Source organism: Oncorhynchus clarkii, chromosome 16 (genome assembly GCF_045791955.1).
Source record: "Oncorhynchus clarkii lewisi isolate Uvic-CL-2024 chromosome 16, UVic_Ocla_1.0, whole genome shotgun sequence".
Taxonomy (NCBI): Eukaryota; Metazoa; Chordata; class Actinopteri; order Salmoniformes; family Salmonidae; genus Oncorhynchus; species Oncorhynchus clarkii.
Window position 1 is genome coordinate 62,787,475 of NC_092162.1, and position 26,865 is coordinate 62,814,339.

At 45.7% G+C, this 26,865-nt stretch overlaps 1 protein-coding gene across 4 annotated transcripts; it reads left to right on the forward strand.

The window, feature by feature from the left end:
• LOC139368884 (solute carrier family 26 member 6, like 2) lies at positions 1-26,577 on the forward strand. Of its 4 annotated transcripts, none has more exons than XM_071108346.1 (19): positions 1-479; positions 5,850-5,989; positions 6,504-6,614; positions 8,650-8,990; positions 9,136-9,288; positions 14,596-14,678; positions 20,081-20,228; positions 20,915-21,028; positions 22,169-22,246; positions 22,326-22,421; positions 22,844-22,950; positions 23,062-23,131; positions 23,270-23,362; positions 24,048-24,158; positions 24,568-24,693; positions 24,800-25,000; positions 25,764-25,818; positions 25,895-26,040; positions 26,172-26,577. In XM_071108346.1, the coding sequence occupies exons 1-19, from the start codon at positions 340-342 to the stop codon at positions 26,196-26,198; spliced, it is 2,340 nt and encodes a 779-aa protein (XP_070964447.1). In that variant the 5' UTR covers positions 1-339; the 3' UTR covers positions 26,199-26,577. The 4 variants fall into 4 exon arrangements, with proteins under 4 accessions (XP_070964447.1, XP_070964448.1, XP_070964449.1 ...); XM_071108347.1 differs by having other exon boundaries at positions 24,048-24,146; positions 26,172-26,442; XM_071108348.1 differs by lacking the exon at positions 22,326-22,421 and having other exon boundaries at positions 118-479; positions 26,172-26,442.
• The last annotated feature ends 288 nt before the right edge of the window (positions 26,578-26,865 follow it).

The window sequence follows — 26,865 nt, forward strand, 5'->3', positions numbered from 1 at the left end:
AAGGGCAGGAGAGGACTGTCACTCCCACACTCTGCTAAACTGGATACCAACTGAGACACAGCCAGGAGCGTGGGACTTCTTATTTCATGCTTTTGTAACTCTTATCAGGGTGTTGGACAGTTGTTGGTAATTGGCAGACAACTGTTGTTTTGGACCAAGAGGTTTTTCTCTTTTATGACTAATAGATTTTTAACTTTTTGGACCAACAGTGTTTTTTTCTAAGTAATGTTTTGGAGAGACCTGCATAGTGTTTCAGACTAGTCCAGACAGACAGACAGACAGACACAAAGCAATCAACACAAAGACACTCAGTGTTGGAAGACAGACAGGCAGACAACCATGGGTGTTGAAGAACAGAGAGCTGGGAAGTTTTACGTGGAGAGGGATGTTTTGGACGAGCTTTGCCTTGACCAGGTGGCCCGAAGACGGACACACTCCACCACACCTCCCCTGAAGGAGAGGGTGAAAGATTCCCTCAGGTAAGATATGGTAAAAGAGAAGGAGAGGGAGCAGGAGGGATGGGAGAGGGGGAGGAGGGAGGATAGTGCACGTGGGGAGCAGGAACATGCATCAGTTTCACTATTTGCTGACTAATTCTGCAGATGAATAACATGCATTGACAAAAGCTATTTTGGATGTGTCTGTGTTGATTTCAGTTTACAATTTAATGCCCAGGTTATTTGAGGACAGTTGAGTAAGGCACGTAGATGAGCGTGTGTGTGTGTTGTGTGTTTGAATGTGTGATGTGCTCCTTTATATGGTTGCAATGGATGATCTTTCATTATGCAATCCCACTGACGCAGGGAGAGGTAAGCTAGAAGTAGAATGAACGAGAGGGACAGTCTGTAGCGGACAGAGAGGGACAGTCTGCAGCGGACAGAGAGGGACAGTCTGCAGCGGACAGAGAGGGACAGTCTGTGTCGGACACAGAGAGGGACAGTCTGTGTCGGACAGAGAGGGAGAATATTAGAGAGAAAACAGATAGAGGATAAGAGAGAAGGATAATGAGAGGCACAGAGAGAGAAAGAAGAGAACAGATAAAGGTGCAGAAAGATAAGACAGGACAGCTGTCCATATGAAAAATACTACAGTATACTATGGTCTAAATACTGTAGTAAACCTATATTTATATACTATATTTTTCACTGTAGTGTTTTTGCGGAAGTATACTATAGTATTCACTGTAGTGTTTTTTGCTGTAATGTGCTGTAGTATTTTCGAAGACTGTAGTATACTATAGTATTCACTGTAGTGTTTTGCAGACTTTACTATAGTATTCACTGTAGTGTTTTTGAGGACAAACTAGTATACTATAGTATTCACTGTAGTGTTTTGTGGACTTGACTGTAGTACAGTGTATTACAGTATAAATACTATAGTAATTACTGTAGTGTTATTGCAGGTATTACTGTAGTATTTACTAGTGTTTTTTGTTCTATTATCTTTGACATATAAGATAGACTATGAGCAAATACTCCATAAACTGAAGGTAGGACTGGAGTCTGGACAGATAGTTCAACACTTCTGCTGTTTTCTATAACCTGTAAGGAACACAATATATGGTCTATAATTGGCATGTAGGTTTCTTACTTATGGGTGGCACAAATGTGGATATGGGGGATGGGTATGGGTGGAGCATATGCAAATTGAATAATGTAGTATTAGTATAGTTTTTAAAAAACAATGTTTTATTGGACATTACCATAGTATTTACTACAGTGTTTTTGGCAGATAATATTGTAGTATTAAATATAGTATTCTACAGTATACTACAACATTTTATAGTAAGCACTACATGGTTAAGGGTTACTACAGTGTGTAGTCCAGTATTCTACAGTATATTACAAAATTATATAGTAAGCACTACATGATCAAGGGATACTACAGTGTGTAGTATACAGTAGTAATCCACAGTATACTACACAATTATATATTTCGCACTACACGATCAAGGGATACGACAGTGTGCAGTATAGAATTCTACAGTATACAGGTTTACTACAAAATACTATATAATTCTATAGTAACAGAATACTATATCATTATATAGTAAGTACTATAGTATTCTATAGTAAACTGTAGTCTTTTTTATCTGGGTTATGAAAGGCAGACAGTTTGGTATGGGCCATGTGACTTATTCAGACAGACAGTTTGGTCCAGACCATGTGACTTACAGTGGCTTGCGAAAGTATTCACCCCCCTTGGCATTTATCCTATTTTGTTGCCTTAAAACCTGGAATTAAATAGATTTTTTGGGGGGTTGTATCATTTTATTTTAAACAACATGCCTTCCACTTTGAAGATGCAAAATATTTGTTTTTGTGAAACCATCAAGAAATAAGACAGAAAAGCAGAAAACTAGAGCGTGCATAACTATTCACCCCCCCCCCCCTTTTGCAGCAATGACAGCTGCAAGACTCTTTGGGTATGTCTCTATAAGCTTGGCGCATCAAGCCACTGGGGTTTCTGCCCATTCTTCAAGGCAAAACTGCTCCAGCTCCTTCAAGTTGGATGGGTTCCGCTGGTGTACAGCAATCTTTAAGTCATACCACAGATTCTCAATTGGATTGAGGTCTGGGCTTTGACTAGGCCATTCCAAGACATTTAAATGTTTCCCCTTGCTTTTGCAGTATGCTTAGGGTCATTGTCATGCTGGAAGGTGAACCTCCGTCCCAGTCTCAAATCTCTGAAAGACTGAAAGAGGTTTCCCTCAAGAAATTCCCTGTATTTAGCGCCAACCATCATTGCCAGCAGCATACCACCCTGCACACCACTGCTGGCTTGCTTCTGAAGCTAAGCAGGGTTGGTCCTGGTCAGTTCCTGGATGGGAGGGCCAGTAGGAGGCACTCTTTCCTCTGGTCTAAAGAAATATCCCAATGCCCCAGGGCACTGCCCTGTGTAGCGTGCTGTCTTTCGGATGGGACGTTAAACAGGTGTCCTGACTTTCTGAGGTCATTAAAGATCCCATGGCACTTATCGTAGGGGTGTTAACCCTGGTGTCCTGGCTAAATTCCCAATCTGGCCCTCAAACCATCACGGTCACCTAATAATCCCCAGTTTACAATTGGCTCATTAATCCCCCCTCCTCTCCCCTGTAACTATTCCCCAGGTCATTGCAGCAAATGAGAACGTGTTCTCAGTCAATTTACCTGGTAAAAAATAATGGACAAATTAAGAATTCCTTCCATTCTGACCAGTTTCCCAGTCCCTGCTGATGAAACACAGCCTGATGCTGCCACCACTATGCTTCACTGTGGGGGTGATGAGAGGTATTGGGTTTGCGCCAGACATAGCATTTTCCTTGATGGCCAAAAAACACAATTTTAGTCTCATCTGACCAGAGTACCTTCTTCCATATGTTTGGGGAATCCCCACATGCCTTTTGGTGAACACCACATGTGTTTGCTTATTCTTTTCTTTAAATTTCTTTGGGATAGGGGGCGGTATTTTGACACCCGGATGAAAAGCATGCCCACAGTAAACCACCTGCTACTCAGACCCAGAAGCTAGGATATGCATATAATTTGTAGATTTGGATCGAAAACACTCTAAAGTTTCTAAAACTGTTATGTCTGAGTATAACATAACTTACTTGGCTGGCAAAACCCAGAGGACAAACCATCCAGGAAAATCTTTTTGAGTTCACTGTGTTTTCAATTGGTTTTCTATGGCAAACTAGATTTATGAGGCACCTGGTTGCAGTTATGGCCTCCACTAGATGGCCTCCACTAGATGTCAACAGTCTTTAGAAATTGGTTGATGTTTTTCCTTTGAGAAATTAAGAAGTACGGCTATTCAGAATGAGAGTCAAGCCTAGTGGACTCTTTTGTTTGGGGCGCGCGACCTGTACCTCTACTTTAATTTTATCTGCTATTGAACACAGTATATTCCGTCTTAAATTGTATTGATTATTTACCTTTTAGGATACCTAAGGATGGATTAGGAAAGTTGTTTGAAATGTTTGGACAAAGTTTACAGGTAACTTATTAGATCATTTGTAGTCATGTTGGGCGAGTTGGAACCGGTGTTTTTCTGAATCAAACTCGCCAAATAAATGGACATTTTGGGGATATAAAAAGGAGTTTATCGAACAAAAGGACCATTTGTGATGTTTCTGGGACATATTGGAGTGCCAACAGAAGAAGATCTTCAAAGGTAAGGCATGAATTATATTGTTATTTCTGACTTTCGTCGCCACCTGCCTGGTTGAAAATGATTGTTATGCATTTGTGTGGTGGGGTGCTGTCCTCAGATAATCGCATAGTTTTCTTTCGCCATAAAGCCATTTTGAAATCTGACACCGCGGCTGGATTAACAAGAAGATAAGGTTCATTTTGACATATTGCATGTGTATTTTTAAATATTTACAATTCTGTAGTTTGAATTTGGAGCCATGCACGTTCACTGGATGTTGGTCAGGTGGGACGCTAGTGTCCCACCTAGCATAGATAGGTATTAAGCAATGGCTTTTTTCTGGCCACTCTTCCGTAAAGCCCAGCTCTGTGGAGTGTACGGCTTAATGTCGTCCTATGGACAGATACTCCAAATCTCCACTGTGGAGGTTTGCCACTCCTTCAGCATTATCTTTGGTCTCATTGTTGCCTCGCTGGTTAATGCCCTCCTTGCCTGGTCCGTGAGTTTTGGTGGGCGACCCTCTCTGGGCAGGTTTGTTGTGGTGCCATATTCTTTCTGTTTTTTAATAATGGATTTAATTGTGCTCCGTGGGATGTTCAAAGTTTCTGATATTTTTTTATTACCAAACCCTGATCTGTACTTCTCCACAACCTGTTTGGAGAGCTCCTTGGTCTTCATAGTGCCGCTTGCTTGGTGGTGCTACTTGCTTGGTGGTGTTGCAGACTCTGGGCCTTTCAGAACAGGTGTACATATACTGAGATCATGTGACACTTAGATTGCAGGTGAATAATTATGTGACTTCTGAAGGTAATTGGTTGCACCAGATCTTATTTAGGGGCTTCATAGCAGAGGGGGTGAATACATACGCACACACCCCTTTTAGAATTTGTAAGTTATTTTTTCAACTTCAACAATTTGGAGTATTTTGTGTATGTCCATTAGATGAAATCCAAATAAAAATCAATTTCAATTACAGGTTGTAATGAAACAAAATAGGAAAAATGCCAAAGGGGTGAATACTTTTGCGAGGCACTGTATCCAGACTGGTCCAGGCCGTGTGACCTATTGAGGCTTGAAGAGAAAAGTTAATCTTCCTCTGGACCTGAGCCCTGATGGCCTCCTGAAACTGAAACATAGGTTAATATTTGGTGACAGTGCGGAACACTATCACAGAGTATGACACTACACTGCCACCAAATATTAACCTATCAGAGAGTATCACACTGCACTTCCACCAAATATTAACCTATCACAGAGTATGACACTGCACTGCCACCAAATATTAATATATCAAGTCAGAAAAAATGAACTCATTAAAAACACAAGACAAAGCCAAGAACGCTTTAGCTACATAATCCAGATGAACATTCCAAACACAGATTACACCTCTTTTGTTTTCACTGGGCGGATAAACAGAACCGTACAGATAGTTGTCGTGGTTTCTCTGTAAACCCCGGTCCTGGAGGGACACAGTGTGTGCAGGTTTTTGTTCCAGCCTAGCTTTAAGTATCCTGGTCAGTTAAATCATATGTGTTGGAGCTGGGCTAGAACAAGACCCTGCACACACTGTGGCGCTTCAGGAGAAGAGTTGCATACCCATGCCCTTTCCACCAACTGTTAAACTCAGCAGACACATTTCAGTTGTCACAAATGGATAACAAAACTGTTTTCCTCTTTTCTCCAACTCTCCATGATGCACTCCGCCCTGGTGTCAGGTGTTCCATGCCCAAACTGAAGCGCTCTGTGCTGAGCACTTTGCCTGTCCTGTCATGGTTGCCACGTTACTCAGTGAGAGACAACGGCCTGGGAGACCTCATCTCTGGCATCAGCGTTGGCATCATGCACCTGCCTCAGGGTCTGTGCTACATCTACTGTCTGACCAAACACACACACACACACAGGGCCCAATCACAGGGTCCAATAACAGGGTCCGATCACAGGGTTCGATCACAGGGCCCGATCACAGGGCCCGATCACAGGGCCTGATCACATGGTCCAGTCACGTGGTCCAGTCACAGGGCCTGATCACATGGTCCAGTCACGTGGTCCAGTCACAGGGCCAGATCACAGGGTCCAATAACAGGGCCGGATCACATGACCCGATCATACCTTGAAATCAGCAATACGTGTAACTCACATGGAAACCTCCCAAATCTCCTGCTAATGGAAAATGACTACATAAATATATTTGATTGATTGATGCCAATGTTTGAGGTATGGAAAAGCCTGATTTACATAAATTGATCTCAAGTTATTGTTTAATCTCTTTGGGCTGTTAAATTCCTAAAAGTTACATGACCTATTTGAGAATATATGATAACTATCTATTTTGTGAAGACTATGAAGACCTTCCTGTAACATTTGCCTAGGTATGGCCTATGCTCTCCTGGCCTCTGTGCCTCCAGTGTTTGGTCTCTACACCTCCTTCTACCCTGTACTGGTCTACTGCATCCTTGGCACCTCCAGACACATCTCCATAGGTAAGACAGAGTGGAGAGAGGAGGAGACAGAGAGAGGGGGAAAGAGAGAGGAGGAGACAGAGAGAGAGGGGAAGAGAGAAGAGGAGACAGAGAGAGAAGGAAAGAGAGAGGAGGAGAAAGAGAGATAGGGAAAGAGAGAGGAGGAGACAGGGAGAGGAGGGGAAAGAGGAGGAGACAGAGAGAGGAGGAAACAGAGAGTAGGAGAAAGAGAGAGAGGGAAAGAGAGAGGAGGAGACAGGGAGAGGAGGGGAAAGAGAGCAGACAAGAAAACTGAGGAGAAAGAGAGAGAGGGAAAGAGAGAGGAGGAGACCGAGAGATGAGGGAAAGAGAGAGGAGGAGACAGGGAGAGATTGAAAGAAAGAGGAGGAGAAAGAGAGAGGAGGAGACAGAGAGAAGAGGAGAAAGAGGGAAAGAGAGAGGATGAGAAAGAGAGAGGAGGAGACAGAGAGAGAAAGAGGAGGAGGAGACAGGGAGAGGAGGGGAAAGAGAGAGGATGAGAAAACTGAGGAGAAAGAGAGAGATGAAAAGAGAGAGGAGGAGACAGAGAGATGGGGAAATAGAGAGAGGGAAAGAGAGAGGAGGAGACAGAGGATGAGAGAGGAGGAGAAAGAGAGGACGAGAAAGAGGGAGGAGGAGACAGAGAGAGAAGGAAAGAGAGAGGAGGAGAAAGAGAGAGAGGGACAGAGAGAGGAGGAGACAGGGAGAGGAGGGGAAAGAGAGAGAGGGATAGAGAGAGTAGGACACAGAGAGATGGGGAAAGAGAGAGAGGGAAAGAGAGAGAGGGAAAGAGAGAGGAGGAGACAGGGGAGGAGGAGACAGAGAGAGAGGGAAAGAGAGAGGAGGAGACAGGGAGAGGAGGGGAAAGAGAGCAGACAAGAAAACTGAGGAGAAAGAGAGAGAGGGAAAGAGAGAGGAGGAGACTGAGAGATGAGGGAAAGAGAGAGGAGGAGACAGGGAGAGATTGAAAGAAAGAGGAGGAGAAAGAGAGAGGAGGAGACAGAGAGAAGAGGAGAAAGAGGGAAAGAGAGAGGATGAGAAAGAGAGAGGAGGAGACAGAGAGAGAAAGAGAAAGAGGGAAAGAGAGAGGAGGAGAAAGAGAGAGGAGGGGGCAGAGAGAGGAGAAAGAGAGGAGAAAGTGAGAGGAGAAAGCGAGAGAGGGAAAAAGAGAGGAGGAGAGAGGAGGAGAAAGAGAGAGAGGGAAAGAGAGAGGAGGAGACAGGGAGAGATTGAAAGAAAGAGGAGGAGAAAGAGAGAGGAGGAGATAGAGAGAGGAGGAGAAAGAGAAAGAGGGAAAGAGAGAGGAGGAGAAAGAGAGAGGGAGACTGTTACAGGAATAATATTCCTCTGTTTTAATACCCAATTGAAATTAAACTCTCTGTCAATTCATAAGAATTTGTAAGGCTCTTATTTGTATAAAATGGACAGAGACCAGTCTTAAAGTCAATCAGCAGCTTTTATTCTCGAGAGTACTGCCCATTGTACATTTTACCACAGGTTATAAACTGAAAATGACGTCATTAGTTTTAGTACTAGCAATGGCTGTATGGTTCTCACATCTTCTCTCCCTATTAAGATAATTTATGAACAGAGCCAAGGTCTGCCTGTGTAGATAAGCATTCTAGCCAGTCTGGCTACAAGTTCATTAATTTCTACCAAGGAACAGACAGTCATTGTTCTAATTCTTGATTATATTTACACACATTATATTCAGTACTAGGATTATAAAGAAAATTCATACATATACAGTAATATAATAGTATTATGATTATTCAGTCCTGATTGAAATGTATACATAATTAGTCATTATTGATACAAATTCCCTTAACAGAGACAGAGAGATGAGGAGAAAGAGATAGGAGAAGCCAGAGGTGGGGACAGAGAGAGGAGAAAGAGGAGGAGAAAGAGAGAGGAGAAAGGAGGAGAATGAGAGAAAGGAGGAGAAAGAGAGAGAGGGAGAAAGACTTTAGAGAGTGAATGTTTTAATATCATTGGTCTGAGGAATAATGAGTTTCACTAAGGTGGTGTTTTTCCTCAGGAACGTTTGCTGTGATCAGCATCATGATAGGCAGTGTGACAGAGAGGCTGGCCCCAGACAGTGACTTCACATTCCTGAATGGAACCAACGGGACAGCAGTTCTGGATGTGACAGCCCGCGACGCCTACAGAGTTCAGATAGCAGCCAGCACCACTGTACTGAGTGGGCTCTTTCAGGTCCTGTTGGGCATGGTGCGGTTTGGTTTCGTGGTGACGTACCTTTCGGAGCCCCTGGTACGTGGCTACACAACAGGAGCAGCTACACACGTGGTCGTCTCACAACTCAAATACATCTTTGGTATCCACCCTGCACGCTTCTCCGGACCACTGTCTCAGGTCTATGTGAGTACACACAACACATCCACACTCAAGCACACAGACACACACGCACACTGACACAGACAGATGTGACAAAGTTGTACAAGTTTTCCACCTAGTGGATGCAGGCAATAACAGTCTGACTGTCCATCTCTCTCTCTCTCTCTAGATCCTAATAGACATCTGTAGACATCTGCCAGAGACTAACATTGGGGCCCTGGTGGTTAGTCTAGTGGCCTTGGTGGTCCTCATAGTGGTCAAAGAACTCAACTCCTGTTATGAGAAAAAACTACCTCTGCCTATTCCCATAGAACTCATAGTGGTAAGTCCTCCATACCTAACCGCTCTCTCATTAGACACACAATCATTGATTGATTGACTGATTGATTGATTGAGTTTATTAGATCATTACAAGTAGAAGGCTGCGTCAGAGACAACATTACATACAAGTCTTTTCCTTCCTCCTGTCAAGTCTTTTCTATCCTCCTGTCAAGTCTTTTCCTTCCTCCTGTCAAGTCTTTTCTATCCTCCTGCCAAGTCTTTTCCTTCATCCTGTCAAGTCTTTTCCTTCCTCCTGTCAAGTCTTTTCCTTCCTCCTGTCAAGTCTTTTCTATCCTCCTGCCAAGTCTTTTCCTTCATCCTGTCAAGTCTTTTCCTTCATCCTGTCAAGTCTTTTCCTTCCTCCTGTCAAGTCTTTTCTATCCTCCTGCCAAGTCTTTTCCTTCCTCCTGTCAAGTCTTTTCCTTCCTCCTGTCAAGTCTTTTTTATCCTCCTGCCAAGTCTTTTCCTTCCTCCTGTCAAGTATTTTCCTTCCTCCTGTCAAGTCTTTTCCTTCCTCCTGTCAAGTCTTTTCCTTCCTCCTGTCAAGTCTTTTCCTTCCTACTGTCAAGTCTTTTCCTTCCTCCTGTCAAGTCTTTTCTATCCTCCTGTCAAGTCTTTTCTATCCTCCTGTCAAGTATTTTCTATCCTCCTGTCAAGTCTTTTCCTTCCTCCTGTCAAGTCTTTTCTATCCTCCTGTCAAGTCTTTTCTATCCTCCTGTCAAGTCTTTTCTATCCTCCTGTCAAGTCTTTTCCTTCCTCCTGTCAAGTCTTTTCTATACCTCCTGTCAAGTCTTTTCTATCCTCCTGTCAAGTCTTTTCTATCCTCCTGTCAAGTCTTTTCCTTCCTCCTGTCAAGTCTTTTCTATCCTCCTGTCAAGTCTTTTCCTTCCTCCTGTCAAGTCTTTTCTATCCTCCTGTCAAGTCTTTTCTATCCTCCTGTCAAGTCTTTTCTATCCTCCTGTCAAGTCTTTTCCTTCCTCCTGTCAAGTCTTTTCCTTCCTCCTGTCAAGTCTTTTCCTTCCTCCTGTCAAGTCTTTTCTATCCTCCTGTCAAGTCTTTTCTATCCTATCAAGTCTTTTCTATCCTCCTGTCGTCTTTTCCTTCCTCCTGTCAAGTCTTTTCCTTCCTCCTGTCAAGTCTTTTCCTTCCTCCTGTCAAGTCTTTTCCTTCCTCCTGTCAAGTCTTTTCTATCCTCCTGTCAAGTCTTTTCTATCCTGTCAAGTCTTTTCTATCCTCCTGTCAAGTCTTTTCTATCCTCCTGTCAAGTCTTTTCTATCCTCCTGTCAAGTCTTTTCCTTCCTCCTGTCAAGTCTTTTCCTTCCTCCTGTCAAGTCTTTTCCTTCCTCCTGTCAAGTCTTTTCTATCCTCCTGTCAAGTCTTTTCTATCCTATCAAGTCTTTTCTATCCTCCTGTCGTCTTTTCCTTCCTCCTGTCAAGTCTTTTCCTTCCTCCTGTCAAGTCTTTTCCTTCCTCCTGTCAAGTCTTTTCCTTCCTCCTGTCAAGTCTTTTCTATCCTCCTGTCAAGTCTTTTCTATCCTGTCAAGTCTTTTCCTTCCTCCTGTCAAGTCTTTTCTATCCTCCTGTCAAGTCTTTTCCTTCCTCCTGTCAAGTCTTTTCCTTCCTCCTGTCAAGTCTTTTCCTTCCTCCTGTCAAGTCTTTTCCTTCCTCCTGTCAAGTCTTTTCTATCCTCCTGCCAAGTCTTTTCCTTCCTCCTGTCAAGTCTTTTCCTTCCTCCTGTCAAGTCTTTTTTATCCTCCTGCCAAGTCTTTTCCTTCCTCCTGTCAAGTATTTTCCTTCCTCCTGTCAAGTCTTTTCCTTCCTCCTGTCAAGTCTTTTCCTTCCTCCTGTCAAGTCTTTTCCTTCCTACTGTCAAGTCTTTTCCTTCCTCCTGTCAAGTCTTTTCTATCCTCCTGTCAAGTCTTTTCTATCCTCCTGTCAAGTATTTTCTATCCTCCTGTCAAGTCTTTTCCTTCCTCCTGTCAAGTCTTTTCTATCCTCCTGTCAAGTCTTTTCCTTCCTCCTGTCAAGTCTTTTCTATCCTCCTGTCAAGTCTTTTCTATCCTCCTGTCAAGTCTTTTCTATCCTCCTGTCAAGTCTTTTCCTTCCTCCTGTCAAGTCTTTTCCTTCCTCCTGTCAAGTCTTTTCCTTCCTCCTGTCAAGTCTTTTCTATCCTCCTGTCAAGTCTTTTCTATCCTATCAAGTCTTTTCTATCCTCCTGTCGTCTTTTCCTTCCTCCTGTCAAGTCTTTTCCTTCCTCCTGTCAAGTCTTTTCCTTCCTCCTGTCAAGTCTTTTCTATCCTCCTGTCAAGTCTTTTCTATCCTGTCAAGTCTTTTCCTTCCTCCTGTCAAGTCTTTTCTATCCTCCTGTCAAGTCTTTTCCTTCCTCCTGTCAAGTCTTTTCCTTCCTCCTGTCAAGTCTTTTCCTTCCTCCTGTCAAGTCTTTTCCTTCCTCCTGTCAAGTCTTTTCTATCCTCCTGTCAAGTCTTTTCTATCCTCCTGTCAAGTCTTTTCCTTCCTCCTGTCAAGTCTTTTCCTTCCTCCTGTCAAGTCTTTTCTATCCTCCTGTCAAGTCTTTTCTATCCTATCAAGTCTTTTCTATCCTCCTGTCGTCTTTTCCTTCCTCCTGTCAAGTCTTTTCCTTCCTCCTGTCAAGTCTTTTCCTTCCTCCTGTCAAGTCTTTTCCTTCCTCCTGTCAAGTCTTTTCTATCCTCCTGTCAAGTCTTTTCTATCCTGTCAAGTCTTTTCCTTCCTCCTGTCAAGTCTTTTCTATCCTCCTGTCAAGTCTTTTCCTTCCTCCTGTCAAGTCTTTTCTATCCTCCTGTCAAGTCTTTTCTATCCTCCTGTCAAGTCTTTTCTATCCTCCTGTCAAGTCTTTTCCTTCATCCTGTCAAGTCTTTTCCTTCCTCCTGTCAAGTCTTTTCTATCCTCCTGTCAAGTCTTTTCCTTCCTCCTGTCAAGTCTTTTCTATCCTCCTGCCAAGTCTTTTCTATCCTCCTGTCAAGTCTTTTCTATCCTCCTGTCAAGTCTTTTCTATCCTCCTGTCAAGTCTTTTCCTTCCTCCTGTCAAGTCTTTTCCTTCCTCCTGTCAAGTCTTTTCCTTCCTCCTGTCAAGTCTTTTCTATCCTCCTGTCAAGTCTTTTCCTTCCTCCTGTCAAGTCTTTTCCTTCCTCCTGTCAAGTCTTTTCCTTCCTCCTGTCAAGTCTTTTCCTTCCTCCTGTCAAGTCTTTTCCTTCCTCCTGTCAAGTCTTTTCTATACCTCCTGTCAAGTCTTTTCTATCCTCCTGTCAAGTCTTTTCCTTCCTCCTGTCAAGTCTTTTCCTTCCTCCTGTCAAGTCTTTTCTATCCTCCTGTCAAGTCTTTTCTATCCTCCTGTCAAGTCTTTTCTATCCTCCTGTCAAGTCTTTTCTATCCTCCTGTCAAGTCTTTTCTATCCTCCTGTCAAGTCTTTTCCTTCCTCCTGTCAAGTCTTTTCCTTCCTCCTGTCAAGTCTTTTCCTTCTTCCTGTCAAGTCTTTTCCTTCCTCCTGTCAAGTCTTTTCTATCCTCCTGTCAAGTCTTTTCCTTCCTCCTGTCAAGTCTTTTCCTTCCTCCTGTCAAGTCTTTTCCTTCCTCCTGTCAAGTCTTTTCTATCCTCCTGTCAAGTCTTTACTATCCTCCTGTCAAGTCTTGTCCTTCCTCCTGTCAAGTCTTTTCCTTCCTCCTGTCAAGTCTTTTCTATCCTCCTGTCAAGTCTTTTCTATCCTCCTGTCAAGTCTTTTCCTTCATCCTGTCAAGTCTTTTCTATCCTCCTGTCAAGTCTTTTCTATCCTCCTGTCAAGTCTTTTCTATCCTCCTGTCAAGTCTTTTCCTTCCTCCTGTCAAGTCTTTTCCTTCCTCCTGTCAAGTCTTTTCCTTCCTCCTGTCAAGTCTTTTCTATCCTCCTGTCAAGTCTTTTCTATCCTCCTGTCAAGTCTTTACTATCCTCCTGTCAAGTCTTTTCCTTCCTCCTGTCAAGTCTTTTCCTTCCTCCTGTCAAGTCTTTTCTATCCTCCTGTCAAGTCTTTTCTATCCTCCTGTCAAGTCTTTTCCTTCATCCTGTCAAGTCTTTTCTATCCTCCTGTCAAGTCTTTTCTATCCTCCTGTCAAGTCTTTTCTATCCTCCTGTCAAGTCTTTTCCTTCCTCCTGTCAAGTCTTTTCCTTCCTCCTGTCAAGTCTTTTCCTTCCTCCTGTCAAGTCTTTTCTATCCTCCTGTCAAGTCTTTTCTATCCTCCTGTCAAGTCTTTACTATCCTCCTGTCAAGTCTTTTTCTTCCTCCTGTCAAGTCTTTTCCTTCCTCCTGTCAAGTCTTTTCTATCCTCCTGTCAAGTCTTTTCTATCCTCCTGTCAAGTCTTTTCCTTCCTCCTGTCAAGTCTTTTCTATACCTCCTGTCAAGTCTTTTCTATCCTCCTGTCAAGTCTTTTCCTTCCTCCTGTCAAGTCTTTTCTATACCTCCTGTCAAGTCTTTTCTATCCTCCTGTCAAGTCTTTTCTATCCTCCTGTCAAGTCTTTTCCTTCATCCTGTCAAGTCTTTTCTATCCTCCTGTCAAGTCTTTTCTATCCTCCTGTCAAGTCTTTTCTATCCTCCTGTCAAGTCTTTTCCTTCCTCCTGTCAAGTCTTTTCCTTCCTCCTGTCAAGTCTTTTCCTTCCTCCTGTCAAGTCTTTTCTATCCTCCTGTCAAGTCTTTTCCTTCCTCCTGTCAAGTCTTTTCCTTCCTCCTGTCAAGTCTTTTCTATCCTCCTCCTCTTTCTCTCTCTCTTTTGGTCCGTTGAACATGTGTGTTGTAATGAAAGCCACTAGAGGGCATCCTGTCATCATGGCTGATATCTATAAGGAGCGTAACAGAACACAGTGTCTTCTCATCCTGTTAAACATTTTGAGAGGAAGTCTATCTTATTCTCAGTTTAATGATCCAGATTTTTGTTGTGATATCATCAATTAGATTCAGTTGGAAGCTCTTGGTACATCTCAAAAGGTTAATATTCTACCCAGTTAGTGTGTTTTCCTCCAGTTCATGGTAGTGCTTGGTTTCTCATTGATCCAATAAAATGTTCTCAAGTGATGAGCTCTGTTCAATGATTGGCCTGTGTTTCTGCTTGAATTCCAAACCCACACAGGGTCTGTGATAATGATTTACTCACAATTACACACATGCATGCATACAAGTTCCTACACGTGCAAACAACAGCAGATGCTTTGTTGTTGTGAGCATGGCAACCTATATATGTGTGTGTGTGTGTGTGTGTGTGTGTGTGTGTGTGTGTGTGTGTGTGTGTGTGTGTGTGTTACAGATCGTAGCAGCAACACTCATCTCCTACTACGGCAACCTGAACAGCCAATACGACGTGGCCGTGGTTGGAGAGATCCCCAGAGGGTGAGTGTTTATGTGTGTGTGTGTGTGTCAGTAGCTATAGGTTGTTGACTGTGACCTGGTCTGTTGGGGCAGAGTGCTCTCCTGGTCAAGGTTACACTCAGAACAACATAAGGAGGGGCAAGGACAGAAAGTATCGGAGGGTGATATCAAACATAACCTACAATTTCAAATCGATTCAATTTAGATTGAATCTACACACAATACCCCGTAATGTCAAAGTGGAATTATGTTTTTCAAATTGTTTTCAAATTAATACAATTTAAAAAAGCTGAAATGTCTTGAGTCAATAAGTATTCGACCGCTTAGTTATGGCAAGCCTAAATAAGTTCGTATTAAGTTGCATCATGTTATGGGTATTTCAGCATAAAAAATAAATGGAATGGAAATATGCACAGGCAAAATCCTAGAGGAAAACCTGGTTCAGTCTGCTTTCCACCAGACACTGGGAGATGAATTCACCTTTCAGCAGGACAATACCCTAAAACACAAGGCCAAACCTACACTGGAGTTGCATAACAAGAAGACAGTGAATGTGGCCGAGTTACAGTTTTGACCTGAAAATGGTTGTCTAGCAATGATCAACAACCAATTTGACAGAGCTTGAAGAATTTTTTAAGAATAATGGGCAAATGTTACACACAGCTGTAATCGATACCAACGGTGCTTTTACAAAGTATTGACTCAGGCATGTGAATACTTAAGTACACTTAACAAAAATGTAAACGCAACAACATGTAAAGTGTTGGTGCCATGTTTCATGAGCTGAAATAAAATATCCCCATGCTGAGGAGTATTTCTGTCTGTAATGGGGAAAAACTCATTCTGATTGTCTTGGCCTGGCTCCCCAGTGGTTGAGCCTGGCTCCCCAGTGGCTGGGCCTGGCTCCCCAGTGGCTGGACCTGGCTCCCAGGTGGCTGGACCTGGCTCCCCAGTGGCTGGGCCTGGCTCCCAGGTGGCTGGACCTGGCTCCCCAGTGGCTGGGCCTGGCTCCCCAGTGGCTGGGCCTGGATCCCCAGTGGCTGGGCCTGGCTCCCCAGTGGCTGGGCCTGGCTCCCCAGTGGCTGGGCCTGGATCCCCAGTGGCTGGGCCTGGCTCCCCAGTGGTTGGGCCTGGATCCCCAGTGGCTGGGCCTGGCTCCCCAGTGGTTGGGCCTGGCTCCCCAGTGGCTGGGCCTGGCTCCCAGGTGGCTGGACCTGGCTCCCCAGTGGCTGGGCCTGGCTCCCAGGTGGCTGGACCTGGCTCCCCAGTGGCTGGGCCTGGATCCCCAGTGGCTGGGCCTGGCTCCCCAGTGGCTGGGCCTGGCTCCCCAGTGGCTGGGCCTGGATCCCCAGTGGCTGGGCCTGGATCCCCAGTGGCTGGGCCTGGCTCCCCAGTGGTTGGGCCTGGCTCCCCAGTGGCTGGGCCTGGCTCCCCAGTGGCTGGGCCTGGCTCCCCAGTGGCTGGGCCTGGCTCCCAGGTGGCTGGACCTGGATCCCCAGTGGCTGGGCCTGGATCCCCAGTGGCTGGGCCTGGCTCCCCAGTGGCTGGGCCTGGCTCCCCAGTGGCTGGGCCTGGCTCCCAGGTGGCTGGACCTGGGGAGCCAGTAAAATCTTTGAAATGATTGCATGTTGTGTTGATATTTTTGTTCAGGATAAATTTGATATTTCTGTACTTTACTATTATTTTTGGGCAAAAATCTCTAAAAACATGTTTTCACTTTGTCATTATGGGGTATTGTGTGTAAAATATATATATTTAATAATGTTGAATTCATGCTGTAACACAACAACATGTGGAATAAGTGAAGGGGTATGAATACTTTGTGAAGGTACTTTAGCTCATTGATAAGGAGTCATCCTAGAGCAGGGATGGACAACTTTGATAGGGTGGGGGCTGAACTCATTATGAGGGACCGCAAAGGCTCATGGGGCTGTGTACCAACCCACATCCATACCCACACATGTAGTCAGAGCCGGCCCTAGCCTTTTGGGGACATTTAGGATAATGCGTACTAGCTGATTTGGTATTCAGATTGCTGGACTGCCAAAGACCAAAGCCAAGCAGTCGCTAATTATATTGATCCAGGTCAGCTGTTGTAGGCATCTTATCGGTATTCAACTTGATCAAGTTGTCAACGGTTTACTTTAAATTGATCATTTCATTCTTTCAAATGTAAAACCCTTTTCTTTATAACAATGCTTTACCTCCAGTAGCCTACAAGTACATCATCACTTGGTTTACCGTCTATCAATTAGGTTCATTTGAGTCATTATCACAATACCTGTGCATTGTTATGGAATGAAATACCTTCAAGTGATTATTTGTTTGGCTAATCATCTCTACATAATCTTTGGATGCTGACTAATGAAGGTAGTTTTCTACCCTCCTGCCTCAACAGACAGCACCCTCGTCGCTGTTTACACAGCCAGTGTTTGAAAGACCAGGCACCTGCACTGTATGACCTCTAATATGTGGTCCGGGGCATCCTAATGATTAACTCTAGAATATTATTCATTGTATATGGGTCATTGAGTGTGTGTACATTTGTTACGACACCTGTTACCACTGTTGAAGGACCTAGAGGACCATCAGCGGCAGGAATCAAGGGGATTTGTTGGGGATAATGGAGGAAGGGGTCTGGACAGGGGCAGTAATGGAGGAGGGGTCTGAGCAGGGGCAGTAATGGAGGAGGGGGTCTGAGCAGGGGCAGTAATGGAGGAAGGGGTCTGAGCAGGGGCAGTAATGAAGGAAGAGGTCTGGACAGGGGCAGTAATGGAGGAAGGGTCTGAGCAGGGGCAGTAATGAAGGAAGAGGTCTGGACAGGGGCGGTAATGGAGGAGGGGTCTGAGCAGGGGCAGTAATGGAGGAAGGGGTCTGAGCAGGGGCAGTAATGGAGGAAGGGGTCTGAGCAGGGGCAGTAATGGAGGAAGGGGTCTGAGCAGGGGCAGTAATGGAGCAGGGGCAGTAATGGAGGAAGGGGTCTGAGCAGGGGCAGTAATGGAGGAAGGGGTATGAGCAGGGGCAGTAATGGAGGAAGGGGTCTGAGCAGGGGCAGTAATGGAGGAAGGGGTCTGAGCAGGGGCAGTAATGGAGGAAGGGGTCTGAGCAGGGGCAGTAATGGAGCAGGGGCAGTAATGGAGGAAGGGGTCTGAGCAGGGGCAGTAATGGAGGAAGGGGTCTGAGCAGGGGCAGTAATGGAGCAGGGGCAGTAATGGAGGAAGGGGTCTGAGCAGGGGCAGCAATGGAGGAAGGGGTCTGAGCAGGGGCAGTAATGGAGGAAGGGGTCTGAGCAGGGGCAGTAATGGAGGAAGGGGTCTGAGCAGGGGCAGTAATGGAGGAAGGGGTCTGAGCAGGGGCAGTAATGGAGGAAGGGGCAGTAATGGAGGAAGGGGTCTGAGCAGGGGCAGTAATGGAGGAAGGGGTCTGGACAGGGGCAGTAATGGAGGAAGGGGTATGAGCAGGGGCAGTAATGGAGGAAGGGGTCTGAGCAGGGGCAGTAATGAAGGAAGGGGTCTGAGCAGGGGCAGCAATGGAGGAAGGGGTCTGGACAGGGGCAGTAATGGAGGAAGGGGTCTGAGCAGGGGCAGTAATGGAGGAAGGGGTCTGAGCAGGGGCAGCAATGGAGGAAGGGGTCTGAGCAGGGGCAGTAATGGAGGAAGGGGTCTGAGCAGGGGCAGTAATGGAGGAAGGGGCAGTAATGGAGGAAGGGGTCTGAGCAGGGGCAGTAATGGAGGAAGGGGTCTGGACAGGGGCAGTAATGGAGGAAGGGGTCTGAGCAGGGGCAGTAATGGAGGAAGGGGTCTGAGCAGGGGCAGTAATGGAGGAAGGGGTCTGGACAGGGGCAGTAATGGAGGAAGGGGTCTGAGCAGGGGCAGTAATGGAGGAGGGGATCTGAGCAGGGGCAGTAATGGAGGAAGGGGTCTGAGCAGGGGCAGTAATGGAGCAGGGGCAGTAATGGAGGAAGGGATCTGAGCAGGGGCAGTAATGGAGCAGGGGCAGTAATGGAGCAGGGGCAGTAATGGAGGAAGGGATCTGAGCAGGGGCAGTAATGGAGCAGGGGCAGTAATGGAGCAGGGGCAGTAATGGAGGAAGAGGTCTGGACAGGGGCAGTAATGGAGGAAGGGGTCTGGACAGGGGCAGTAATGGAGCAGGGGCAGTAATGGAGGAAGGGGTCTGAGCAGGGGGCAGTAATGGAGGAAGGGCAGTAATGGAGCAGGGGCAGTAATGGTGGAAGGGCAGTAATGGAGGAAGGGTCTGGACAGGGGCAGTAATGAAGGAAGGGGTCTGGACAGGGGCAGTAATGGTGGAAGGGCAGTAATGGAGGAAGGGTCTGGACAGGGGCAGTAATGAAGGAAGGGGTCTGGACAGGGGCAGTAATGGAGGAAGGGATCTGAGCACGGGCAGTAATGGAGGAAGAGGTCTGGACAGGGGGCAGTAATGGAGGAAGGGCAGTAATGGAGCAGGGGCAGTAATGGTGGAAGGGCAGTAATGGAGCAGGGGCAGTAATGGAGCAGGGGCAGTAATGGAGCAGGGGCAGTAATGGAGCAGAGGCAGTAATGGAGGAAGGGGTCTGAGCAGGGGCAGTAATGGAGCAGGGGCAGTAATGGAGCAGGGGCAGTAATGGAGCAGGGGCAGTAATGGAGGAAGGGGTCTGAGCAGGGGCAGTAATGGAGGAAGGGGTATGAGCAGGGGCAGTAATGGAGGAAGGGGTCTGAGCAGGGGAAGTAATGGAGGAAGGGGTCTGAGCAGGGGCAGTAATGGAGGAAGGGGTCTGGACAGGGGAAGTAATGGAGGAAGGGGTCTGAGCAGGGGCAGTAATGGAGGAAGGGGTCTGAGCAGGGGCAGTAATGGAGGAAGGGCAGTAATGGAGCAGGGGCAGTAATGGAGGAAGGGATCTGAGCAGGGGCAGTAATGGAGGAAGGGTCTGGACAGGGGCAGTAATGGAGGAAGGGGTCTGTACAGGGGCAGTAATGGAGGAAGGGGTCTGGACAGGGGCAGTAATGGAGGAAGGGGTCTGGACAGGGGTACTTCCCCTCAACTCTCTCCTCACTCTCCCTCTCCCCTTTGTCCCGCCTCTCCTCCCTCTCTTCCTCTCCTCTCTCCTCTTTCCCCCTCTTCTCTCTCCTCCCTCTCCTCTCTCTCCCCTGTTCTCCCTCTCCCCTGTCCTCTCTCCTCCTTCTCCTCTATCCTCTTTCCCCCTCTCCTCCCTCCTTCCTTCCTCTCCCTCTCCTCAATCCTGTCCTCCCTTTCTCCCTCTCCTCTTTCTCCTCCCTCTCCCCCTCTTCTCTCTCTTCCATCTCCCCCTCTCACCTCTCCTCTCCCCATCCTCTCTCCTCCCTCTCCCCCTCTCCATCTGTCCTCCTTCTCCCTCTGTCCCTCTCCTCTCTATTTGACCTTTCCCCCCTCTTCCTCTTCATCCCTAGGCTGAAGTCTCCCAGTCTACCTGACGCCAGTCTGTGGGGTACGGTGGTTGGTGATGCGTTTGCTGTGGCCATAGTGGGTTATGCCATAAACATCTCCTTGGGCAAAACCTTCGGCCTGAAACACGGCTACAAGGTGGACAGCAACCAGGTGGGACACACACGCACACAGTTATGCAGGTAGGCAGGGGTATGCTTGAGGTTGTTCTGCTCTGAAGGAGAGAGACAGCTCTCTGGTCCTGAATGTTTAATGGCCGACACGCTCTGCTCAGTCAAGCACAGATGTAGGATCTTAGTTTAAGCCAGTTTGCTACAGCAGGAAAATAATCCTGCAGCAACAGGAAATGTGAATTATTATGCAGATTATAATTCATGGATAGTTTTTTATAGGAGTTAATACATTTTATGTTAGGTCAAATCAAATCTGAAATTTTAAAGAGGAAATTTAAAACTTTAGAAGCTTTTTAAACCTTGAATACACTACAAGTTTGCATTTCCTGTTTGCCAGGACCATTTTTATCAACAAAAGAGCGATCAAATTAAGATCCCACATCTGTATGGATGAGAAGTACACCAGTTGCAGTTAACAATACAACAGGGCGCTGTGGAGCAGCTGGGACTCAGTATAGACTGAACATGCGCTAGGACTTATTTACATGTGGTGGTCAAATGATGGTCATTAGTGCATTCTCTGGCATCTGCATACCTCTCATCTTCTCTCTCTCTCTCTCTCTCTCTCTCTCTCTCTCTCTCTCTCTCTCTCTCTCTCTCTCCCCTGTCTCTCTCTCTCTCTCTCTCTCTCTCTCTCTATCTCTCTCCCTGTCTCTCTCTCTCTAGGAGCTGGTGGCTCTGGGTCTCAGTAACACAGTGGGAGGATTCTTCCAATGCTACTCTGTCACCTCTTCTATGTCCCGTAGCCTCATCCAGGAGAGCACTGGGGGCAGGACACAGGTAACACACACACGTACAGTGTATTCGGAAAGTATTCAGACCCCTTTACTTTTTCTACATTTTGTTACGTTACAGCCTTATTCTTAAGTTGATTAATTTGAATGTTTTCCTCGTCAATCTACATTTCTAAAAACAGGTTTTTAGAAATGTTTGCAAATGTATAAATAAATGTCAAAAAGTGAAATACTTTATTTACATAAGTATTCAGACCCTTTGCTATGAGACTCGAAATTGAGCTCAGGTGCATCCTGTTTCCATTGATCATCCTTGAGATGTTTCTACAACTTGATTGGAGTCCACCTGTGGTAAATTCAAATGATTGGCGTCACCTCACGTCTGGAGGAAACTTGGCACCATCCCTACTGTGAAGCATGGTGGTGGCACCATCCCTACTGTGAAGCATGGTGGTGGCACCATCCCTACTGTGAAGCATGGTGGTGGCAGCATCATGCTGTGGGGATGTTCTTCGAGGGAAACATGAACAGAGCAAAGCACAGAGAGATCCTTGATGGAAACCTGCTACAGAGCGCTCAGGACCTCAGACTGGAGGTTCACCCTCCAACAGGACAACGACCCGATGCACACAGCCAAGACAACGCAGGAGTGGCTTCGGGACAAGTCAATGTCCTTGAGTGGCCCAGCTAGAGCCCGGACTTGAACCCGATCAAACATCTCTGGAGAGACCTGAACATAGCTGTGCAGCGATGCTCCCCAAACCAACCTGACAGAGTTTGAGATGATCTGTAGAGAAGAATGAGAGAAAATACAGGTGTGCCAAGCTTGTAGCGTCAAACCCAAGAATAATCAAGGCTGTAATCACTGCCAAAGGTGCTTCAACAAAGTACTGAGTAAAGGGTCTGAATACTTATGTAAATGGGGTATTTAGTTTAGTTTTTTATAAATTTGCAAAAATCTAAAGAAAATAATGTTAATGCTTTGTCATTATGGGGTTTGTGTGTAGATTGATGGGGGGGGGGGCGGGGGGGGGACAATTGAATAAATTTTAGAATGAGGCTGTAACAAAACATGGAAAAGGTCAAGGGGTCTGAATACTTTCCGAATGCACTGTATATCCACCTGCTAACATTTCTGCAGGCCAGGCATACACACTGACTGATGTGTGTTTGTGTATTGTGTCAGGTTGCCGGGGTGGTTTCTTCAGTGATTGTGCTGATCACCATTCTGCAACTGGGGACACTGTTTGGGGAGCTACCCAAGGTATTTATCTCTCAACCCCCCCCCCCCCCCCAACACACAACACCACTGATCTGATCTGGTGTGTGTGTGTGTGTCCTAGGCTGTCCTGTCCTGCATAGTGTTTGTAAACCTGAAAGGCATGTTTAAGCAGTACCTAGACATTCCTGCACTCTGGAAGAGCAACACAGTGGACCTGGTGAGAGCAACACATAAACTTCATATCTATGACCTGTATCCTAACTGGACGTGTATGACTGAACACAGAACCCCTGGGGCCTCATTTATAACCTTTTACCGTAAATGTAACACTAAATATCTGTGTGGGGGGTACAACTCAATATTATATGGTTTCTAATGTTTTGTACACTCAGTGTATATCCCCCATTGGCACAAGGCCACTAGGGTACTTTTGCCTTCTTGCAATGCAATACTTCAACCACTAGAAAGTGTGCGTACTCGTGGTCTGAAGTTAGCGTGAGCATAAGCACATTCTCAAGTCAAGTTCAGTTTTTATAAATGTGTTGGGGCATATTTTGTGCACAAGCAACATTTATAAATGAGGCTCCTGGTTGCTGTGTATTCCCCCTATTGATTACATGTGTCTCTGTCGCCCCCTAGCTGGTGTGGTTGGTAACGCTGGTGTGCACTATCCTGCTGAACCTGGACCTGGGCCTGGCTGCATCCATCGCCTTCTCTCTGCTCACTGTCATCTTCAGAACACAGCTGTGAGTCTGTGTTTGTTTGATGTAGAAGGGAGAGAGGTCTACTTTCTAAACTGTACTGTGTCCCACTTTCCTCTCAAAGTGCATAACATCCCCGTTCTCTTTCTCTCCCAGGCCACGGTACTCTATTCTGGGGCAGGTTCCTGGGACTGAGCTCTACCTGGACACAGACACATACGAAGAGGTGAGACGGAGGACCTCAATACATACTGGGGGGGGGGGGGGGGGGGGGGGTAGTGAACAATGGAGTTTATAGCAGCTTTTAGATGACTGTCTATTGGACTCCCCCCCCCCCCCGTTTGTTTGTTGGTTTGTCCCGCAGGCAAAAGAGATCCCAGGTATCACTATCTTCCGTTCCTCCACCACAGTGTACTATACCAACGCTGAGTTATACCTGGACGCACTGCAGAAGAAGGTAGTGTGTGTGTGTGTGTGTGTGTGTTTGTGTGTGTGTGTGTGTGTTTGTGTGTTTGTGTGTGTGTGTGTGTGTTTGTGTGTTTGTGTGTGTGTGTGTGTGTGTGTGTGTGTTTGTGTGTGTGTGTGTGTGTGTGTGTTTGTGTGTGTGTGTGTGTGTTTGTGTGTTTGTGTGTGTGTGTGTGTGTGTGTGTGTGTTTGTGTGTTTGTGTGTGTGTGTGTGTGTGTGTGTGTGTTTGTGTGTTTGTGTGTGTGTGTGTGTGTTTGTGTGTTTGTGTGTGTGTGTGTGTGTGTGTGTTTGTGTGTGTGTGTGTTTCTCTTTGCCCTTTTTTATTTACTCTCTCTCAACCGCTCTCTATCATTTCCTCACACAGAGCGGTATTCATTTCCTCACACAGAGCGGTATTCATTTCCTCACACAGAGCGGTATTCATTTCCTCACACAGAGCGATATTCATTTCCTCACACAGAGCGGTATTCATTTCCTCACACAGAGCGGTATTCATTTCCTCACACAGAGCGGTATTCATTTCCTCACACAGAGCGGTATTCATTTCCTCACACAGAGCGGTATTCATTTCCTCACACAGAGCGGTATTCATTTCCTCACACAGAGCGGTATTCATTTCCTCACACAGAGCGGTATTCATTTCCTCACACAGAGCGGTATTCATTTCCTCACACAGAGCGGTATTGACGTTGGGAAGCTGCTGACGAGAAAGAAGAAAAGAGATGCTAAACAAAAGAGGAAAGACGAGAAAGGAGAAAAGAAAGCTAAAAAGGAGGCAAAAAAACAGGTTCCACACACACACACACACACATCACATATACATACAGTCCTATACACACACATCACATATACATACAGTCCTATACACACACACACATCACATATACATACAGTCCTATACACACACATCACATATACATACAGTCCTATACACACACACACATCACATATACATACAGTCCTATACACACACATCACATATACATACAGTCCTATACACACACATCACATATACATACAGTCCTATACACACACACACATCACATATACATACAGTCCTATACACACACACACACACATCACATATACATACAGTCCTATACACACACACACACACACATCACATATACATACAGTCCTATACACACACACACACATCATTATTTCAATGGATGTCTCTCCCCTTCCCTTCCCAGAATGGTGTGAATGGACCCAATGGTACAGTCCACCCAGAAGACAAGGTGGATGTAGAGAAGGGCTCCCCTGACCTGAAGGAAAACAGGACAGACATCGCCCTGACTGACAGACCCACTAATGGACAGGTCTGTAGCATAATGTACCCTAATTCTACAGGAAACACTCTAGATTTAAGCAAAAACTCAATTCACTCCAGAGCAGAGTAACATACGGTCTCTCTGTCAATCTAAGGTGAACTGGGCCTACGAGCAGCAATGGACCGGGTTGGACCTGGGCTCTGAGACTGGTAGTCATGGCGATGATGCCATAACCCAGATGTCCAGTACCGTAGGAGAAGAGAAGAGAGGGAGGAGCTCCAAAACACATACCATCATCCTGGATCTCTCCACAGCCAGCTTTGTAGACACCGTCACTGTGATGATGCTGAATAACGTATGTTTGTGTGTGTGGGAGGAGTGTGTGTTTTTGAAGGATGGGGATGGATGAAAGGGAGATGGGAGGAAAGACAGAGCGGGAGGGTTGATCACAGATGGGATGGAGAAGACAGTGAAAGAGAAAGGGAGAGAGAGGAGAAAAAAGGAAGGAGAGGTTCATGTTTTCAGAAATGTATTTGTAGTTTCTTTGTATCCAGTCTCCTTATGTAACATTGTTCGCTGTCATACTCCTGAGTGGCCTTGTGCTTGAATCAAACAAAGGTCTTGTGTTCTGTGAGTAGGCAGGTCTAAATGAGATTGTTTTGTATGTCGGGGAAGAGGCACTTATAGAGATGTAGAGAGTGAAAAAGAGAGTGATGGAGAGAGAGAGAGTGGGGGAGAGAGAGGGGGAGAGTGGTGGAGAGAGAGAGTGGGAGAGTGGTGGAGAGAGAGAGAGTGGTGGAGAGAGAGAGGGGGAGAGAGAGAGTAGTGGAGAGAGCGAGGGGGTGAGTAGTGGAGAGAGGGGGAGAGTGGTGGAGAGAGAGGGGGAGAGTGGTGTAGAGAGAGAGGGGGAGAGTGGTGGAGAGTGAGAGGGGGAGAGTGGTAGAGAGAGAGAGAGAGGGGGAGAGAGAGAGTGGTGGAGAGAGAGAGGGATGAAGAGAAAAACCAGATGAATCCAAACTGGTGCAACACAAACAGTCTCGTAGAAAAACACGGCCTTCTTATTTGACCTTTCTCTCACTCTCTTTCCATCTCTCTCACTATTTTTATCTTTATTGCAGATATTCCGAGACTATAGCGAGATTGACATTGATATCTATTTAGCTGGATGCCAAGGTGAGTGTCTGTGCTAATTCATGCTGGTCTCTCTGGTCTAGCGTGTGTTGTCTAACCTGGTTTGTCTTTCCTCCAGTCTGTGTGGTGGAGCAGTTATCCAGAGCAAGCTTCTTCTCTGAGTCCATCCCTAAGAGCCGTCTGTTCACTACGGTCCACGACGCCGTGCTACACAGCCTCCGGCTGCAAGGGGCCTCAGACGTTCCCATCTACGAGTGTGCACTGGTGAGTAGACCAAGCCCTCAAGGACATTTGGCCGGTGGTGGAACTGTGCTCCAAAATCAGCTGCATTCTTATGATTATATCAATGAATTGATTCTTATCTTACGTTCTGACATTATCTCCTTCTCTACTAGGACATGGCCTGCACTACCAAGATGTAACCAACATGGGTCACATTGGTCACAATCCTTTATGGAAAATAATAAATAATGGTTACTAATCTTAAATGATGCAATATTGATAGCATTATGGTGTTGGAACTGAAGTATCAATGTACCCTGATGATTCAAGTTCTCTTGAGTCCACAATCTTCAACACAGCACATATATCATAATACCATAAATGCCAAACCCTGTCATTGTAATGGTGAGATATTAGCATGTCTTGGGGGGTAATGATATTTGTGCGTCTGTAAATGTCTAACTCGTCGTTATTCATGATTCATTCAGGATTATCCGTAATCATGGTAGCATCCACATTAATGTAGAAGTGTTTAGAAACATACTCTAATCTTATTTACAATAAAAGTGACTTCAAAATGGCACAATACATTATTTACCATTCATTTATATTGGGCACAAAATAATCTGAAACACAACCAAAACAAACAACAAATGCACCCAACAAATGTATACAGTCACAAGCTTGATGTAGTCATTGCGTGCTCTGAATATGGGATCAAGTACTTAACGTTTACTACTTAAATACACATATACAGTATGAGTCAAAAGTTTGGACACACCTACTCATACAAGGACTTTTCTTTATTGTTATTATGTTCCACATTGTGGAATAATAGTGAAGACATCAAAACTATGAAATAACACG

Bases quoted from the DNA above. Each gene is read 5' to 3' on its own strand.
- LOC139368884 (XM_071108346.1), top strand. From the start codon at position 340: ATGGGTGTTGAAGAACAGAGAGCTGGGAAGTTTTACGTGGAGAGGGAT. The intron at 6,615-8,649 runs GTAAGACAGAGT...GTTTTTCCTCAG, and splicing joins CTCCAGACACATCTCCATAG to GAACGTTTGCTGTGATCAGC. The intron at 24,694-24,799 runs GTCTGTAGCATA...TGTCAATCTAAG, and splicing joins ACAGACCCACTAATGGACAG to GTGAACTGGGCCTACGAGCA.